Genomic DNA, 21,013 nt, shown 5'->3' with positions numbered 1-21,013 from the left:
GATGTCACCTGCTACAATGGTATAATGGCAAATTACACTCACTGTTTACAAGAACTTCCAGCGGTTAACATGAATGATGTTAACAATATTGTGAGGCAGTTAGCTGTCACACATAAGAGTAAGAAAGAGAACGGCATTAAATTATATATTTCGAGCTACAGCGACAACTTTGATGGTGAGTAATCTCTCATATCATGCGAAATCCGACTAGCGAATCAGTTTCTAAAATTGTCTCGTTTCTGAGAAAATGAATTTTATTAAAGTTTGGCCGCTAGTACTCTTCGCTATAGAACGCGCTATGCGGAGGTAAAGATACTGGCTGAGATTCTACCGGAAATACATCAGCAGCGTTCGTGCATAGAGCCTATTGGAGAAGGGCCTGTGGGTTTAAACGGGGTTTCTCACTGCAGTAGCAGAGTTTGTAGTAATCACTGCAATTATGTTTTTGCTGTTGGAGAGACAGCCATTACTTTTATCCAACAAGGACGCATTAAATCGATTAAATGTGACTGAAACGTTATGTAACAATGTAAAAGTCTTTACTGGTTCAACTAATTGTACAGGAAATGTAGGTGTGTTTGAGAGAGAACTTTTTAAGTCCAAGGACCGGGAAGCAAATGTTTCTGTAGTGAAGTAAGGACATGGAGACACTTTTAAATATTGAATAAAGCATTGTCAAAGCAGAGAGACGTAGAACAGAGGCTTCTTTGATCCTTTACATAAGTCCCACTGTCTGAAGTCATGCGATTAGAAGTAAATGGGGAATGGAAGGTGTTTGAAGTGTTAAATGTTTCTCTTCTACTTCGGTTAAAGGTCTGATATGAGAGTTGGCTTTGGAAGAGTTTAGATGTCTCTCTAGATTAATGTATGCCTCATAACTGTTGGATATTAATACTCAAGACTGTCGTTTTTTGCACTGAGCTCTTCATCTCAGCCTTTCTTCTTTGTTTTTTCGATCTGTCTCTGCTCTAGCCACGGTGGATGAGAGATGTTACCGCTTCTCAGACTGCACCAGCTGTACCGCCAACACTAATGGATGTCAGTGGTGTGACAGCAAGAAATGCATCTCAGCTCTCAGTAACTGCACTGCTGTAAGTCGGCCTGCAGAGGGCATCAATGCTACACTTCACAACTCTATGTGCTAGTAGTCCTGTGTTTGTTGAAAACTCTTTTGACTTTCTTTTCACTAGACTGTAAAGAATTTCACCAACTGTCCAATCAGGAATGAGCAGATTTGCAGTAAGATGGCCAACTGCAAGAGCTGCTCTCTCAACCTCAGCTGCCAATGGGATCCTCAGCAGCAGGAATGCCACACCCTTCCTGGTAAGAACGGCAGAGGATGGTGGGAGATATTTTTTATTCTATTTTGTGAACAGAGACTGATGGTCATTGGGCTTGTCAAGCATTTTTCACACATGATTCACAATTGATTCCAATGGAGTTTGCCATTAACATGCTGCCAAGTTAAGGACATGATGAGCATAAAAATATGTAGCATACTTATATTGGGTAAAATAGACAATTTCAATGAGTTTATACACACTCATCTGCCATCTTAGATTCATTTTATTCAGTGAGCTTACTACAGTGCATTGTGGTCTTATATATTGGCCAAAAGAAGCTAGCTTTCTTTTTGGAGCAGCATTTGGCCCTGTTTACACCTGGTTTTAAGATGCATTTTGGTCAATCGTATCACAAGTAGATGAGGGAGACACATACCCGTTTACACCCGGTGTTTTAATCGATTTCTTTTGTCCACTGTCAACCACTTCTGTCCTGATTCCTTCGATTACAGGGTCTATGGGCGGGTAAATGTATAGATCTTTCGATCTAATGGACAAAATAAGGTCGCACAATTTATATATGAACGTGCCCAGAGACAACGGTAACACATACAGGAAGCAGCAGCTTTCGTTTCTGCTCTGACAGCCGCAAGATCACGCCGAATGCGATAGTGTGTGTTAGAAATCAGGAATGGTGAGAGAGCATTGTGCTTGGTACGTTTTTCGTCTTCAAACCAAACTTGATTCTCCTGCCGACAAAGTTTAAATCCCGTCTGGCTAGCGCGTTTCCCATAATGTTTACGTGTTAGGTCAGTAGGCGGAGAGTAGGCAGTCTTTTGTGGCTGTCCGAAAACATTCGACCACATGAGCGTTTACACTACGAAAGCAATCGGGTCCTCTACCTCTGGAAGTGGTTGAAAGTGGACAAGCTCAAAACGTTTTAAAACCCGTTTACACCTGTATTTAGCGTCGTCCACTTGTGATCCGATCGACCAAGACGCATCTTAATATCAGGTTTAAACAGGGCCTTTGTGTCAGGAGTGCACCTTAAAAGGTTGTCTAGACAGGAAGGTCACTAGTTTTTTGAAACAGCCTGTTTTTGGCAGATTTAAAGACACCTCTTCTATTTTTGTTTCGTAATTTCATTTTGGTTGTACTTGAATTTGTGGGTGTTGTGCTCTTTGTAAATTCTGACCTGAAGAAACTTGACAATCAGGATACCTTTTGTCTTCTTTGAATTGTAAATTTGCTGAATGATTCATTCTGATTGTGCCTGGCATTTACCACTGTGGAAATTTCTTAAACCGGCCACTTTGCTTGAATTAGCTATTGGCCCTTTTAGAGCTTCACTTGGTTCTACAGAGTAATTTGCATCATGTTAAGAGCTCTCCTGCTGTCTCTGAAGAGCAGAGATCAAACGAGAAATGGAAAAAATATGAGGCTTGAGATAAAAGCTCCTGATTCGTCGACATCTCATGAACTCTCTGTAGCCCAGCTGTGTGGAGACGGTTGGAGCAATGTTGGGGAGGCCTGTCTTCAGATCAATTCCAGCAGGGAGAGCTATGACAATGCTCAGCACTACTGCAAGAACCTGGAGGGAAACATCGCCTCCCTTACCACAGCCAAGCAGGTGGACTTTGTGCTGGACGAACTACAGAAGTACCTGCTGAAGGGAAAGGTTTGTGTCTGCTCATATGTACACTACCATTTAGGAGTTTGGACCTACATTCTCGTTCCTTATCAATATTTTCCACATTCTAGAATGGTAGTAAAGTCATCAAAACTATGAAATAATGCAAATACAAGTATGAGAATTATGTTGTGACCAAATAATGGCAAGCAAATCAATGCTATCTTATATTTAGCCTCTGGAAAGGAGCCAGCCTTTTCCTAGATTGCAGCTCTCCACACTTTGGTCATGATTCTCACAACCAACTTCCACCTGGAATGCTTTTAAAACAGTATTTTAGGAGTTCAAATGTATGCTGACCACTTGTTGGATTATTTTCTTTCGCTATGTGATTCAACTCACCGTTTTGTTGTAGTAAAATGGTAGTTTTGTAAAGAAAATCATAATAAAGCCCTACTCGGATGGTAAATATTTCTCATGTGGACGTCTGTAAAAAAAATTAATTTGCATTGCACCTCAATGATAAAACATTCGGATGGCGATTTATTCACGGTGAAGAAACAAGTTTTGTGATCCTTTGAATCAAGGAACACGCTGCTCACATGGTTATTCACATGATTGTCTGCTGTAAATAAAATGTCTCATGCTTGGAATAATAAGGAAAATAATATCCTATTTATTATTTGATAAAAAAAAAAAAATCTGTTTAAAAATAGGAAGATAGACACACTATAGTTGAAATGGTGTTCTGTCTTGCTTTTTAACTCAAAATGATGTCATTTTAAAAATGTGGAAATTAACGGTAAAAGGTTAATGCAGCATGAAGTAAATAAACATGAAGTAAATAAAGTTGCTTGGTATATATATATATATATATATATTTTAAAAAGGTATTTCATATCTGTTGCTGCATGGTTGCATAATGGTCCATTTCAAATCTTTACATGCTTTTCTTCTCTTTCTCCTTTTTGTTCTTAACAGCTTCCACTCGCTGAGGTGGAGCGGTGATGAAATATTGTTCTTGTAAATACTTTCCAACATTTCAATAATAAAAGTGTACATCTTTAAAAAACATGAAAATTGCAGCGAAGCGCAACAGTTATCGTACGGTGCTCAGCAGTGGTCAAAATAGATTTAAACAGTGAATTTTGAATTGATCTCTTGTAAACTCAGTGGTGTGGATTCGGACGGCAGTTAAATTATCACATGACCCTGTTGTTTGTTAAAAAGTAGGTAATTCGACCAGGGATTTTGACACGGGTGGTGGGAGAAAAACACTGACATTGCAATAAATGATGGCAATAAAATCACCAACTAGCCCCTGTAAATGTTGAAAATACCGTACGACCCCATGAGAAACAATTACCGTCCGAATAGGGCTATAGACACAATCCAAGTCTTTTATCATTTAGTCTTTAAACATTTTTTTTTTTAGTGGTGGGCCGTTATCGGCGTTAACGTGCTGCGTTAACGTGAGACTCTTATCGGGCGATAAAACAAAAATATCGCTGTTAATCTATTCTCAAAGTTGGGTTGGGAGCTGGGTCTATACTACGCAAGCTATGACTTTCACCTTGATATTTTAGCGCAGATGTATACCTAGCCGAATTGCACTGTAGGGGGCATTTAATACCAATATATTGAAACGTCTGTTTATCCATACTCCCTTAATAAAGGAGTCCAGACATTAGAAAAATATCAGTCTATGCGTTTTATATTTAATATGAGGGAAATACACATCCGTAATGGACGTGACACAAAAAAAACTTTAACTTTTAGGTGGCAAAAGTACAAAAAGTAATGCTAACCACCGGATGAAGAAGGGTTGGCTCTCCACAGAACATAAAATATTCATTTTGTCTTATTTTTCGTGTACGCATTTATGAGGGAAAAAAAATGTTACGTGACAGTTCCCCGTTACGGACGTTACCGCTCTTAAAAAACGGCACTGAAAAACTGCTTTAAAACTTTCACAGAGACATCAAACATAAAGCACAAAGCCTTTCATTAAGGTGAATTTCGTTTTGTATTAATTGTATCTTAATTTTAATCAATGTTTCATCAACCAATTGCCTGGATTTAATAAATACGAAGTAAATATAGCAGACAATAGATAATCACAACACGGAGCCGCCGGCGCGTGAACTGGAGCTCGCCTTGTGAGTCATAAATGAACCTTAACACAGCGTATAAGGTAGGCCTACTTGCCTCAGGAGTACAGTGGGTGGCGTGAGGTGCGAATGTATAATTTAGAGAATAGTTACGAAATTTGGAGAGAAAATATAAATCGGGCGCATTAAAAAGAAAAGAACGAGTTAGTCTTTGTGTTTTATTTAACATAAGCTTACTTGGCTAAACAAGTGACACATTATTACATATGCATTAATCAGATATGTTACTTTTTTTTACGGTTTTAATTTTAAAATGACTTGGTCGCAGAGGGCCCCATGATGAAGCTCCGCCCCCACTGTACTGAGAGTCTGGCTCCGCCCCTGCCCATCTTACAAACTACCTGCGAGGTTATTTATTTGGGTAGCACACATATTCTGAATGCCTTCGGCAGAATTCAAAAGCTATTTTAATCTAGATTAATCTAGATTAATTCCAAGATTACAGTGAGATTAATCTAGATTAAAAAAATTAATCTATGCCCACCACTAATTTTTTTTAAGATCATGAAAAACATAAATTTAGTCAAGTGTGTCCAAAATTTATACTGGCTTTTTCACTATTCCATTCAAAAGTTTGGATCAGTTTTTGTAAAAAAAGTTTTAAACTCACCAAGGCTGCATTTATTTATTTTTTTATATGGTTTTATTTTCAGTTATGATACATGAACAAAACCTATACACATAACATTACAGACTACATTTATTTGATCAGAAATACAGTAAAACCGTTATATTGTGAAATATTATTACAATTTGACATGTTGATTTTGTGCTTAAGAAGCATTTCTTATCGTTGTTGAAAACAATTGTGCTGTTTAATTGTTCAGAAGAACAGCATTTATTTGAAATAGAAATGTTTTTTTAACATTATAAAATCTTTACTTTTGATCAATTTGAGGCTTCATTGCTTAAAGTATTAATTAAAAACAAAACAAAAAATGGAACTGACCTCAAACTTTTGAATGGTAGTGTATACTCACATTCTATTAACATAATTATGATTGATGCATCCTCTCTTCAAAATTAGTTTAGTCCCTAATTTTGTTAACTTTTTCTGTGATTCTTTTGCATTTGTCCTGCAGAAACTGTCCCCGTGGGTTGGCCTGAGGAAGATCAACGTGTCATACTGGGGCTGGGAGGACATGTCTTCATTCACTAACACCTCTCTGCAGTGGCTGCCCGGTGAGCCCAATGACTCAGGCTTCTGTGCTTACCTGGAAAGAGCTCAGGTGTCTGGCCTCAGGGCCAATCCCTGCACAGCCAACACAGACGGCCTCATCTGTGAGAAACCAGTCGGTGAGTACCGATTCCATTCTCCTATTCCCTTTATTTTTCAGTGAGGGCTTGGAAATGTGCCCATTTCCATAAGCATTCCCTGTTCAGTAACCTCATACATATTTCCTCTTCTGCAGTGAGCCCGAATCAGAACGCCCGCCCTTGTAAGATGCCCTGCTCTCTGCGCACCACCTGTGAGAACTGCACCAGCCAGGCCATGGAGTGCATGTGGTGTGGAAGCACCAAACGCTGTGTGGACTCCAATGCCTACGTCATCTCCTTTCCCTACGGCCAGTGTCTGGAGTGGCAGACAGGAGACTGTTTGTGTGAGTGTCCTTATTTACCTATAGTGGCCATCACTTCTTATAAATAGCCCCGGAGAGAATCTATGGTCTTTTTTTTCAGTTTTCAGCACTTACTTTCAGGGGAAAAGGAACTGAATACATTAAAATGTGTTAAATGTACTAGTAATAATAGTACTGCACTATTATTGGTAGCAGCCAAAATATATACAAAATGAACCTATAAGTGGTAGTAAAATAAATCTTTTTTTTTTTTTTTTTTTAGTAAGGATGCATTAAATTGATCAAAAGTGACAGTAATGACATTTATAATGTTACAAAAGATTTCCATTTCAAATAAATGCTGTTCTTTTGAACTTTCTAGTGATCAAAGGAAGAAAAAAAAACTTTTTTCACAAAATATTAAACAGCACAACTGATTTCAACATTGACAATAATAAGAAATATTTCTTGAGCACCAAATCAGCATATTGAAAATTAATTCCAAAGGATCACAAGACACTGAAGACTGGAGTAATGATGCTGAAAATTCAGCTTTGCTATCACAGAAATTAATTACATTTTTAAAAAAATTATTAATTTTATTATAAATAAATAATATATAATATTATAAATAATTATAAATAACAATTGTTCTATGTTATTATTATTATTATTATAACAATTATTATATCTGTTTTTGCTATATTTTTGCTCAAATAAATGCAGCCTTGCTGGGTACAATAGACTTTTAAAGTTTTGGTAGTGCATATTTTTAGGGTTGGTTTCTGCTTTTTTTCTTTGCACGATTGTGTTTATGGGGTGCAACATAACATGTCTTCGTGTTTTTTTTAGCTTTATTCTAATTTTAAACATAAATTTCACCTTTATTGTAAGCCGCTTTCTCCTGTCATTTGAACGACCGGTTGACTTCCTGATTCTATGAAACCACTCCCTTAGAAACAGGCAATGGGCTCAGATTGGTTAGTTGGGCCGGTGTGTTGTAATTGGCTAAACTGCGTAGTGCACGTTGTCCGGAAACTTCACGCCCATTACCTTTACGGGCGAAAGTTGCATGTGCTCTGGTCAAATGTAAATAATGGTGTTGATTAGTTTGAGCCAGAATCAGACCCAGAAAGCGGCAATGAAGAGAGTCAAGCAGAACCTCCCCTAACACGACTCTTACAAAACGTTTCTGAATGGTACATTTATTATTATTATTATTATTATTCTATTATTATATAAGAATATCGATACGCTGTTACCTGAAAATGCTACTGCTGCTTGTTAGCTTTTGAGATACGGTTTTCTCCTGATTAAACATTTAATATAACTGAATAAATGACTGAGTAATACCGTTTTTAAAGTTATTGTTTTATCGATATATTATCGATATATACAACCGTTTATCTATAGAGGGAATGCATTAACGTCACTTCCCCGCCGGAACACGCCCACCTCAGCGGGACTGAGTGGCAGAAGAGCTGCTGCGTGACTGGAGTTAATAGGGGAAACTGCGTTAACGCTAGTAAAACAAACTATTATCAGTTTAAACTAAAAGTTGGACTCGATATAGTGTTCCTTACAACTTATCAAAGATCCAGTGATCCATGGATATTGACATGCAGCCAGGAATCGTGTTTCCTGACATTTATATGTGCCTGATTTCGACGCCGGGGAAATAAATGAAGACAATTTGCCTGTAAACGTTTTATATAAATACAATATAGATAGGTCTAAATCCGAGTGATCACTTACATTAATGTTATACTGTATATCATCATATCGTCCAGCCCTAAAACTTGTATAGTTTTTTGTCAGTGTTTATTTAAAAACATCCAATTATGCAGAATATAGTCTGTTCTGTAGCTTTTTGCAGTCTGTAAAAATATACAGTACCTCAGATTTCTGGTCAAATCTAGTTGTACAGTCAATCGCAAAGCTCTTTCCCGTTTTAGATGTGTTTTGTGTGATTTTCACGGCATTCACGCTGAAAACAAATGCTGCCGCTCAGTCTTTTTGCCACTTGTGGGCGTGACCGCATTCACTCCGGCCGACGGTGACGTCATGCGCATACCCTCTATTCACAAAACTTAGGGTGCTTTCACACCTGGATCGATTGGAGACGTTGTTCCGAAACAAAGGGGCGTTTCCCTTTTGGCCCGGTTCGTTTGGTCATATGTGAACACAACAATCGCACTCTGAATCGGAACAAAACAACCGAGCCGAGACCGCCTAGAAGAGGTGGTCTCGGCTCGATTCCATACGAACCCTGGAGCGGTTCGTTTGTAGTGAGAACACAACCGACCCACGAACCGGAACAAATCAATGTCGGAGTTTTTTCGCCTTTGCGCGGCACTGCTCGACGGACCGTTCATAACCCCTCTCTTTCATTTTATAGCTGATCTTCTAGTACACTTCGGTGTTCTTGTGTGTAGTGTCCAACATCCGGGAGATGTGTTCTTCCGACCAGGGTTTCCGTTGTCCGGTAATTACCGGACATTGGCCGGGAAAAAAAAATTAAATGTCCGCCAAAATTAAATCTATCCGGTCAAATTGTCCAATTAAAATTGCGTAATAATCCCGCCCTCCTAACACAATATGAATTTGAGAATAAGCCTAAAATGTATAAAGCAAAAATACACCTACCTTTGGCTATATGTTATAGGAACAGGCTCTACCGTTAGAAAGTTATTAAACAACATCGCATGCTGCATTTCAAATAAAGCGCACGCCGCTGTAATATAGACCTAAACAACAAACGATTGAGTGAGACGTTTCAAATATGGCCAGGTCCATTGATATTATTGATAATGTTGATAAATTGATAAAGTTGACGATGCAGACTCGCCATCTTCGCAGTAGTGAACGCGCCTATAGAGAGAAGTGTGCACGCGCCGACGCCTCCGTGTCCTGATTAGCCTATTAGCCTATATTGTCCACTATATTTGCTTCTTATTTATTAATCCAGTCAAATTTGTTGATGAAACATTGATTAAAATTAATATACAATTTATACAAAACGAAATTTTCAAGCAAAAATAATATTCGAAGATCGCTGGGTTGATTATTATTCGAAAATCGCACCCCTCCACCACATGCACGCACACATGCATTAGGCTACACCCCAGAGCATGTGAGCAAAGCAGAGCGGTGTGACGCTTATCATAAGTAAAACAAATAAATATAAGTTTCATATTTATAAAAAATATAATGTTATTATTTTTTTATTTCATCTATGTTGATTAGGCTATATGAAAAGGGAACTGCATGAGATGAGTAAGATAGGATCATAAGATGACCAATAGGCCTATATATCGGAAAACATTTGGAATTGGTCAGACATGATTTTGACCAGTTTTTTAGTTTTGTTTTGTAGAAAGCCTTTCTTTAAAGTTTATTTCGTTTTGTATAAATTGTATCTTCATTTTAATCAATGTTTCATCAACAAATTTGCCTGGATTAATAAATAATAATTTATTCATATGAAGTGTGCATTTCTCTCTAGGCGCGTTCACTACTGCGAAGAAGATGTCGAGTCTGCATCGTCAACTTTATCAATTTATCAGCAATTTAAATGTTTCATGCATAATCATTACTTTCGCCGGTTCTTTGTGGCAAGCTTTATTTCAAGTGTTGCGTGATATCTCTGCGCCCAAGTAGCAGTGCTTCGCCTGTGTAGAGCCTCCGCAACGGCGATAGATTGAAACGCGTGTCCAGTGAAGATTGCGCAACTCGCGCAGCGCGTCGTGCATGCAACTGATAGCAGCGGACACGAGCGCTCAGCTTGATTTAAAAAACAACTGATTTTAGCGCTAGATCTCTTATTTAATAGCGAACTAAATGAATGAGTTAACTGGAGATTTTTTATTTATTTGTGTTAGGTACATCCGTGCCTCAATGTTTCAAAAAGTGAATGTGTGTGAAACCATAGTAAAAAACAATTAGTGTTGATTGACGCCAATCAGAGGTTCATGTTTTTTTCCGTCTATTTGAAAGTTATAGGCTAATAATAACATGTTGCATTCTATATGCCTAAGGCCTGATTATGTCATTTTTTAAAGTTATATAACCTGCCTCCAGTTTTCCTGAACTTGACTAATTAAGAGGCGATATTTGACCGGCATATCATCAAAATGTCCGTTTAACGAAACCTCTGCCGGTCACTTTGACCGGCACCATTTTTTTCTAGCGGAAACTCTGACTTCCGACCAAATATCTATGAGGCATTTCACCTCTTCGTAGCACCGCCACCAAGTCAACCCGCGATTCATTTTGTGTTAGGCTACTGTTGTCATGACGATGTCCCACAATGGAATGCGCGACCTGCACGCATGAGGTAGTGATGTAATGGTGTAAGGAAAGCCCTGGAAGGGTGCGCGATTTGGACCGCTTTACAACAGTGTGGTGTGAACAGAGTGACGTATTAAATTGATTCGGAACAAAGTATTCTGTTTCGGATCTGTTCCGGAACAAAACAAATCGATCCAGGTGTGAAAGCACCCTTAGTTTACTCAGTGTATCGTTTACTTTAGGTGTACACGTGGCAACTGTATTAAAACCATACTGAATACTGATAACAGCAGCTGAAGTTTGCTGTTGCGATTACATATAATTTTTTTAACTTTATACTCGTTTGTCTTATACACACAAAATAGCACATGGAAAATACATTTACAAAATTAGTACATAATTACAAATTCAGGTCCAAAATGTTTGTACTTGTTTGACACACGAAATAGCATAACTAAGTGGCTACTAAAGCCAGCGCTGGCATTTGTTTACGTCCTTGATAAAACTAAAACATTACGTCTGAAATTATACATGCAAATACATTTAAAATTATTAAGTCTTACTTACAGGTTGAGGCCCAACAACTGCTGCGTCTGGTTTTAAAGTTGGAACTGCTTCATGTTTTAATAACAGTTTCTTGTTGAATCCGGCATTGAATTCGTGGAGATTCTGGAAGCTGTCTTCCGTAAAATGCGCAGCACAGAGAGCTAAATTACGATTGTAATTTTCAGGAACATAATCAAACATAAATTTTAGCCATTGTTGACGAACTACAGCGTCCGTGGGAAGCCCGAACACAGAAGACCTGACAGCTGGGTGAAAATAACACACTTTCGACGGCATGGCTACAGCTCTCCACTATAACTCTTCCTCTTCGACAAAGCCGCAGAAATATGGCCATGCCCCCTTTTTTGCATATTCCGGAGGGAGGGTTGATGTAAATTTATGGGTTAGTTACGTATAAAACCCGGGAAGTATCTCGTTGTAGTCCCATTCAAGTCGTTTTTGTAGGCATTAACCTTCCTGATTTTTAAAAGACGATATCTCTGCTTACGTTGAACTTTCAGCGCAGAAACTTTGCAGATACTGTTCATGCACCAACAGCAACATTACACACTATTTAAAATGAAAAAAGTGAAATCGCAATCAACCACCCCTTTAATAATTAATAGTTAATTTTCTTTTTAGGAATATTTTGGGCTTTGAACTGATGGTGGGAAATGTCGTATGTTGGAATGAAACTGGAATGAATTAGAGGAGCTGTTTTCTCATGAAGCCCTTAGCCTTGTTTCTTGGAAGGGTTTCAGTGTTGAGTATTCCCTTCCCAGTGATGAGAAAGTTGCTCTGTGGAGCCTTTCAGAGAAAGATACAACCAATCAGTGCCTGTCAGCAGGCTTGATTGTGTGGGTTCTTCATCTCTATCAGATCTGTTGTTTCATCCTATTAGCTGAACTGCTTGGCCTCTGATCCGCCTGTAATGTGCAATTAGTGTTTCAATTTGTCTGCCTAAGCATTCGCTCTTCCCTCTTGGCTGTTCACGAATGGATTCTTATGGCACATGTCGGCACACAAACTGATAGAAACATTAAGGAAAACGTGATGGTGAACGACATTAGGTGGAAATCTTCTGCAGGGAATATTAAAGTGTTGGTTCACCCAATAATGCAAATTATGTCATTAATTACTCGTCCTCATCTCGTTCCAAACCAGTAAAACTTTTGTTCATCTTTGGAACAGAAATGAAGATCTTTTTAATGAAATCTGAGAGCTTTCTGTCCCTCTATTGACAGTCTACACAACTACCACTTTCAAGCCCCAGAAAGGTAGTAAAGACATCATAAAAGTAATCCATGTGACTCCAGTGGTTTAACCTCAATTTTATGAAGCGATGCTAGTGCTTTGTTTGAGAACCCCCCCCCCCCCCCCATAATTTACCACTTTAATTACAAAATATTAATCTCCAACGTGTACTCGCTTCAACACAACACTTGTGTGCAAATGCAAAGTTTGCTTTGCATTTATTTAGTTCACAGCTCTGTATATTCTGTGTTATGCCAAGCTATGTTTGTCCTTCAGACTTGAGGCTTTAAGTGCTCATAATGTCTTATTTCACCCTGGCTATCTGGTGAGGTAAGGTACAGTCTCCTGACTGTAGTGTGTTCTTATGACAGGCTTAGACTTACTGATAGAACTTCCATTATGCTCAGTCTGATGGAAAATGAATTAAAAGCTCTCTCCGCCAGAAAGAGGTGGTACTAGTCTGCAAATCTGTCTGGCTGAGGAAACCTTTTTGTCACCAAAATGTACCGCTCCGTCCAAGTGATGGTTACTTAACGTTTCAACTGCTCCACCATAAGCCCTGGCCTGTGTCAGTGCCATTTTAAAGATCTATTTCTGCTTCATGTTTTTCTTTTTCTCTCTCTCTCTGTTTTTTTCTTTCTTTTTCTCTTCAGGGTGCTTTGTCTCTGTCGGTGCATGCCTGGATGAGTTTGACTTGTGAAGGTTTACATTTTTTCGCGACAGTGATTTGCACTGGGATGTGGGGAGCTTGTGTGTGTCGACCCTATATTGTATCAGTCTGATATATTCGCTCTTAAATCTGGCGGCTGCTGCCACTGTTCTGTTGGGCTGAAGGGCATTTGTTTATAGTCGGTTTGTACCATGTCCTTGTCGCACTGCCAGAGATAATATATTTGACTATTTGTCCCACATCTCTCTTCTTTCTCTGTCTCTCTCCGCAATTGCCAGCGACACTTCAAATGTAACGATTTGTGACAATTACACTTCATTGTCTTTGACTTTGATACCGTGGCTCCACCTCGCACTCACAACTGCGCAGATTCAGGCTCCAAATTACATCATCGCCGCAAGATGTTATTTCTGGGACATTTTGGCTCGATTTTTCAACAGTGGAAGGCACGTCATCCATCTTTATTTACAGTCTATAAGGATTATGAATACAAAAATGTTTTTCTTTTTAACAATATTCACCAATGAATTTAGTCCAGAAAGTATCTAAATGGTCTCAATTTTGATGTGACTTTAAAACCAGTCATATCTGCTAGCTGAACTGCCATCTCTCTTTTTTTTTTCATTTGCGGGATGCCAATCAATTTATGTCTATGAACGTGACCCTTTATTTAAATCGGCAGGGATGCATTTTTATTCCCAGTGACGTCTCATTTGTTCTCAACGCCTAACCCGCCTAGACATATCCTCACCCCTAAACAAAGGATTTTTATAGCATGCCGAATTAAATCATATGTTGCTGTTGACGATCTGTCAGCTCCTGCAGTTGAAAATCCATGAATTCCTGCCAGCGATAATGACTAACATTGTTCTTTTTCATTGTTATGGCTGCCATCATGTTGCCCCTGAACACACTTTGTGTGTAATGCTTGTTGTTGTGTGGTCTGAGATCCTAAGAGTGTGATTTGGCTGCCAGGGTGGTGGATCAAACCGAAAAAGGCTGGCTCTGATGAGGCATCATATGGCTCTGATGTGCTCTTTTGACAGAGTGAACTTTCTGGTGGTATTTGAGAGCACATTACTCAGTCAGTGGAATGATATGCCCCGTGGGAGCTTAAAAAAGTCTAATTTTAAGCATGTCTTTTCTGTTTCTCATCTCTTTGGCCTCTCATCTCCACTCTATTCTCTGTCATTCCAGCTCAGAACTGCTCTGGTTTGCGTACATGTGGTCTGTGTTTGGAGCAGCCTGACTGCGGCTGGTGTGGAGACCCTAGTAACACCGGCCGAGGGCAGTGCATGGAGGGTTCGTATCGCGGACCCATGAAGAGCCCCTCCAAACAAAGCCAAGACATGGTCCTGGAGACGGGGCTCTGTCCAAAAGAGCGTGGCTTTGAGTGGGCCTTCATCCAGTGCCCCGGTGAGAGCCACAAACATTCAAACAATCACACGCACACTTGACCTTTATTAAAGAGCAAATGTTCCACAAGGGGTTTTCAAACTGCGGCCCAGGGACCCCCAGAAGTCACAGAGGGGTGCTAGGTGATGTTTGAAAAACTTGACGAGAATATATATATTTTTTTATTGTATGTATTGTTTTTAGGCCTGTTAAAGTTAACGTGTACATTTAATAAATTCATGAAATATGTTTAGCTTGACAGTAAATGATAAGTAATAAATGTACTATTTTATTATGTTTTCAAAAGACTGACCAGAAATTGTGAGATCAAGGTGACAGTCCTAGTTTTTTTTAAACTAACAAATATAAATATTATTTTGTGGTATACACTACCATTCAACAGTCTGTAAGATTTTTTAAAGAAATGAATACTTTTATTCAGCAAGGAATCATTAAATTGAAAGTGACAGTAAAAAATTTGACATTTTTATAGATAAACTTGAACTTATTTGAAATAGCTTGCTATTCATCAAAGAATACTGAAAAATATCGTCAGTTTTCAACATTGATAAAGAAATGTTACTTGAGCACCAAATTTAATTACTGTTTTTAATTCCTGTTAAAACATTAAAAATCTTATCAACTTAAATCTTATTTATTTAAAAAAAATTCTTTGAATTGCTTTACATTGACAATATAAACAACACTTTCTTTTGTCTTTACACTATTTTTTACCCAGTATAAATGGGTTTTTAGAAATGAAAATGTATAGCTGCCTTCATATTTTAGGAAAGGGGGCCTTCATTCCTATTTGGGGGTCCTTGGCATAAAGAGTTTGAATGCTCTGGAGTTTTTGATTCTTTCAAAAACTACTACAATCTCCAAATGCTTGAGTTTTTCCTGAACAACCAACTTTTATCTTTCAGCATGCCAGTGTAATGGTCACAGTACATGTGTGAACAGCAGCGTGTGCGAGCAGTGCCGTAACCTCACCACCGGCCTTCACTGCGAAACGTGCTTGCCTGGTTACCACGGAGACCCAACCAATGGCGGAAAGTGCCAAGGTGAGAATATTTGCACCTTCTACTGACAGGGCATTTTGATATTCCATTCGCCTAGTAATAGAGAAAAGAACTCACTGTGAAATGAGTTTTGAGGTCATAGAGGTGGTTGCATTCACAATGTTTTTTTCCTCTTTTGCCCTGGAGATGTCAGTTTACAGCATTGCCCACTGATCCTACGTGAAACAGGATATGCTGGCATAGACCATTATGCTCTCAGATATGAGCCAACACCCCCACCAGGAGTTTAACACTAAGAACTAGTGGTCACGAAACATGCTAGTTTAAAAATTCTAAAATTGTGGTCTTTCGAGACACTTTAGGGACCATAAACTATCGTTTAATGTTTTATTTACAGCACATGTTTGTATGAAAATGGATTTGTTGTGTTCCTCCATGTTTTTGTGAAATCTTGCCCAAGGCCTCCTTTACTTTAATACTTGATGGCATGTCAGTTCAAAAAACTGCACCCTGCAAACCCTAGACACTATCATATTTCCCATATTCTTGAGAAATATGATATTCATATTCCTTCTTAAAAGCTGAGCAACTTACAAAAGGCGTTCTTACACACATCAGCATAAACCTTTGAAATACGACCTACAGGATGCTGGGGATTAGAGACGGCATAGAATTGGTCCTATACGTGCTGTCATGTATGTTTAGTTTGGAAGACAAAAGCCTGTCAGAGCCCTGCGATCTAAAACGATGTTAGTGCAGCGTGTAGAGCATGTGTAGAATTAAAGCTTATTTTAGAAATAATTATTGTCTACTGCTCAGAAAATGCGGAAATGGATTTCATTACAGATGTGGCACAGTACAGATGTGGCTGTGGCACTTAAAGTCACTGTTTTTTTGTCAGTGGCAAGAAACTTCTGAACAAAATTTAAATTAAAAGATGAATGTATTGTACATGAACTAGCAATAAGCTATACATTTGTTAAAGTATTTATTAATATTTGTTAATGTTACTTAGGGCTGTGATGGCAAAACTCTTTTAATATGTTTCTAAATTGATGTTTTAGTTTCTGCTTGGCCTGGATTATGTAATAGTCTTATTTTCCTGTGCACTTTCCATTCCTGTGCAATTTTCCATTCTTTTTGTTTGTTGACCTCTGTGATTAAGGTTCATAATTTATTATTTTGATATCCATCATTGATGTAGCCTGGGGATTGTAACCTAATGTTCTCATTTCATGTAATGCACCCAAACTTGCGTCTCTAAGAACAAAATGTGACAACAGAGTCGGAGAGAGACCACCTATGAGATGATCCCACTGGGTTTTTCAACTTCTTTACATGATGTTGATGATCCAACAGATAAACCTATGACTGTAGAGACTGATTTGAATTGGAGTCGATTTAGTCATTTGTATTTTAATTTATTTGATGTATTTATTATTATGTGGTGTCACAGAAGTATCCCTAGAATTGCTCTGTTGTAGCATTAAATAATGCATTAGATAAAAGAGCTCATTCCGTATTGAGATCAAGCTATTTCCTTAAATTATTTATGTTCTCACACACTGTTTCTCTTTCTTTCTGACCCCCTCCTGGTAATCTTTATCTCCCTCTGTGTATTTCTCATCTTCCCATTTTTATCTGGTTCCTTCTCACTTTTTCCTCTTCTAGCCTGTAAATGTAATGGCCATGCCAACGTGTGCCAGGTGCTGACGGGGAAATGCTTTTGTACCACCAAGGGTATCAAAGGCGACCAATGCCAGCTGTAAGTACATCTTCTTCATACACATCTAAATGAGGGCATATCAATCTTTTATTTTAAAACATTTCATTTATTTAATAAATACAAATATTATGATTATTGTCATTTTTAATTTCAATATTTAAGGCTATGAAGTCCCCTTCATTCCATTTAGCTTGACTGTGTCCTTTGTGTACATTGTGTACATTTGGGCCTATCCGCAGACGCAGCACATTTTGTCTGCTTGTGTGCACACACTTAAATAGCACTAATGGAGGTGGAAGTGAGGTGTGGGAGTGTGCTGGCATCAGTTTTGTGACTATTAGAGAGTCCGTTCATCTTTGAGAATAATGAAACTCAAGTGCTTCACTCACTGCATTGTTGTATGTACATGCAAAAATTCTAAAGAGTGGGTTGACCAGTCATGCTTATTTAGGAGACGTGGGTGAGAACTGAATTTCCCACTCAGATGCTTCAGTTATAGAAACAGAAGCAGTTTGAAATCCGGGCTGCTGTGTTGCATTCAGGGCTACAGAGCGGAGGGTGTTAGTGCCTTTTTGTTCTTTTAGGAGCAAATGCTTTGTTCTAGGCTGACGTGTAACTCTGGGATATGAAGAGGTGTGCAGCTCATGGAAGGTGTCACTTGATCTTTTAACAGGGTTTTATCGCAGGGAACAGGAAACTGTGACTTTATGCCTGCAGGTCTATTTTCACATTGCATTATTTGTCACCACGGCACAATTTCATCATAAACTAAACGACAGCTGTACTCCTTAGTAAGGTAATGACTCAGGAGGAGAAGGCACCACGCATTGCATTGTTCATGTTATTTATTTATTTTTTCCCTTTTCTTTACTGGTTCCATTGTTAACCGTGACTCTTTATGAGTTGGTTCTTTTTAGTGAATCAAAAGCATAGAATGTCACCAGAGTAGTCTAATTCTTAAACAAGTGGCTATTATGAGTGTTTATTTATTTATTTAGTGAATCAAATACACACAGCAGTGTTGCTTGAACAAATGAAGTAAACACTGACGTCAAATGGACTAGCCTGGTTAAAACCAGACCATTCTCAGTTGTAACTGAGTTATGGTCTGGCAAAGCGTCATAGACAAATCATTTCCAGAGGGGCGTCACCAACGGACGTCGCGGATAGACCTAAAACCAATCAGAGCGATGAAGGAGATGACGTATGCAGAGCGGTGGAGAAACATCTCCGAGTGTTGTTCTTTGCTTGGTTTTTAACAAAAAGGAAACGTTCAAATCGCTTAAAACAGACGCGATAGCTGATTCGAACGAGTGATGTTCGACGGCGGCATCCATCTTTGTAATGTAGGCTACAAAATCTGCTTCAAAATCCCAGCGCTGTCGTCATCGTGTAAAGCCCGCCCCAACGTTTCTGATTGGTGCCTCGATTTCGACGGATTGGAAATGGGCTTGAATGAGCTCTTTGCCAGACTAACTTTCAGAGCAAATCTAAATTTGCCGGAAGTTGTCTGGGTTTTCCCAGGCTACAAATGGACCTCACTCTGCATCAAAAGCTGTTGTGAGAAAACATCTTTTAACTTGGCTTTCTGCTGTGTCTGGTGTCTATAGTGGTGGTTGTGGGCTCGAAGGGTTCTATCTCTCACACACACTTTTGTTTTCAGCGTGTGTGTGCATACCGGTAGATGCTTGTTTTTAATTGTGTGTAGCCCAATCAGGCCAAGCCAGGTACATTGATGATGTATTCAAGCATGTCTTCATCACAAGGACAAATGAGTGCACAGGCAGCATTTGAGACGGCCGTTACCGCTTCTTGTTTATTCCTCTCCTTCTCACTCTGTTCTCTCACCTTCATTACTCAGAGCGGACAGATGCCATTACCCATCCTACATAATGAGGTCCATAATGAAGCACCGAGACCATTTTTGTCACGCACAAACACTATCACGCTCAAAATGGTTGATTAAAGACCAGGGTCCGTATTTTCAAAACATCTTAATGCTAAAAGTAGCTCCTAACTCGCTGATTTTGGAGAAACTCTTGAAGAAATGGCTGTGTCAGGCCTAATTTTAGGACTCTTTTAGGAAATTTTTGCTGTAAGAGTATTTCACAAAGCATTTTAGCGCTAAAGCCAGCTCCTAAATCTTTGAAAAGTCAGGGGTTGTCAAGAAGGACTCCTTAAGTCACTAAGACCAAATCACAAACAATCCTAAAATGGCTGTTGCTGGCAGACCACCTCAGACGCTGCCTAAAGACACTGTACACTATTGAAGCAATAGGCGATAGAGCCTCGGGTGCTGAGCCTTCTAATAAATGCAATAACGATTTTAATCTGCGATGACATACAGTAACATAAAGGTTCTATATGCATTGAACGGTGGAGAATAAAACATTGCAGTCAAGTTGAAAATAATTAATCGTCTGCGCTGATAGCCTTGTGGGCAGACTTCTCTCTATTCCTTAGTAAAAGTTGGACTCAGTAGCTTTGTGAATAGGTTTTAAGAGGAAAACCGTACCTAATAACTTTTACTGCTATTTAGGAGAACTCTTAGTGGCAAGATAAAATGTTTCGTGAATACGGCCCCTGATGTGCTGCAGTGATCGCTCGCTGGCCCCACTTTAGTGAGCTGACATTGTGGAAGAGCAATTCAAAGTTTCCTTTCACAGTCCTGAGTGGGACTTCAGAGTGACGAGAATGCGTCACTTTCCTTCTCGATCAGAGGGCCGCTCAACAAGAGATATTTGAAAAGATACACATGATTAAAGAGAGAAAATTGATACAATTTGAAGCAAAAGCATGCTTGATTACTGTAGAGTCCATCATCATCATGATAGAGTGTCATGGAGTGTGTTGTATGTTGTAGCACTCCAGGTGCGACCCAAATGGGGATCAAATTATGCCACTACAGAGAGAGAGTGCATTAAAGCATGCACTCACATGTAGGTGTGCTCTCACTGGAGATTAAATTAAGATACTGAGTAAGAGTGCATTATGTTTCATTGCCCTTACGGAGTACATTGTGTGTATGCAGGCATGAGCGTTGGAAACCTCTTCTTCTGATTTGCAGTGTATGGGTGAGAGAGAGAATAGTCATTTCTGAAATGTCATCCAGATTAAAGGCTAGGGGACTGATATGCAGAGGTTTTAAAATGCCTGTGGTGCAGTTTGTCCTGTGTCCTCTGTACCGTGGTAAAAGTGTACTCTACCTTGTCCTCTCGTATTTATTACCAACTCTCGGAAAAAATATGAACGCTTCAGCTGTGTATGATAAAGTTGTATCCCCCGCAAGCTAAGGGCAAAGATATTTACAGTATGGGATGGAGGTCAGTGTATATTTGACTGTGAGATTAGTGTACTTAAAGGAGGTATGTGTAATGCTTAAAACAGTAAAGCAGGTCAATTTACTTCCTATCAGTCAAACGTGTAATTATTTGGATTATCATAGCCTTGGTCACACAGTCTATGAA

The 21,013-nt window shown here is 39.0% G+C and overlaps 1 protein-coding gene across 1 annotated transcript in view; it reads left to right on the top strand.

The window, feature by feature from the left end:
* atrnl1b (attractin-like 1b) overlaps nucleotides 1-21,013 on the top strand; it is a 76,786-nt gene that overhangs the window by 24,013 nt on the left and 31,760 nt on the right. Inside the window, exons 13-20 of the mRNA XM_056268780.1 lie at nucleotides 973-1,091; nucleotides 1,191-1,323; nucleotides 2,774-2,961; nucleotides 6,167-6,380; nucleotides 6,497-6,685; nucleotides 14,601-14,819; nucleotides 15,725-15,862; nucleotides 17,492-17,585. Of these exons, the coding sequence (XP_056124755.1) occupies nucleotides 973-1,091; nucleotides 1,191-1,323; nucleotides 2,774-2,961; nucleotides 6,167-6,380; nucleotides 6,497-6,685; nucleotides 14,601-14,819; nucleotides 15,725-15,862; nucleotides 17,492-17,585 (1,294 nt within the window). The remainder of the gene's footprint in view (nucleotides 1-972; nucleotides 1,092-1,190; nucleotides 1,324-2,773; nucleotides 2,962-6,166; nucleotides 6,381-6,496; nucleotides 6,686-14,600; nucleotides 14,820-15,724; nucleotides 15,863-17,491; nucleotides 17,586-21,013) is intronic.

The sequence above is a fragment of the Rhinichthys klamathensis genome, unplaced genomic scaffold (assembly GCF_029890125.1).
Source record: "Rhinichthys klamathensis goyatoka isolate OS25496 unplaced genomic scaffold, OSU_Roscu_1.1 h1tg000277l_1, whole genome shotgun sequence".
In the NCBI taxonomy this organism is placed as follows: Eukaryota; Metazoa; Chordata; class Actinopteri; order Cypriniformes; family Leuciscidae; genus Rhinichthys; species Rhinichthys klamathensis.
This window is presented reverse-complemented; position numbering and strand designations above follow the sequence as displayed.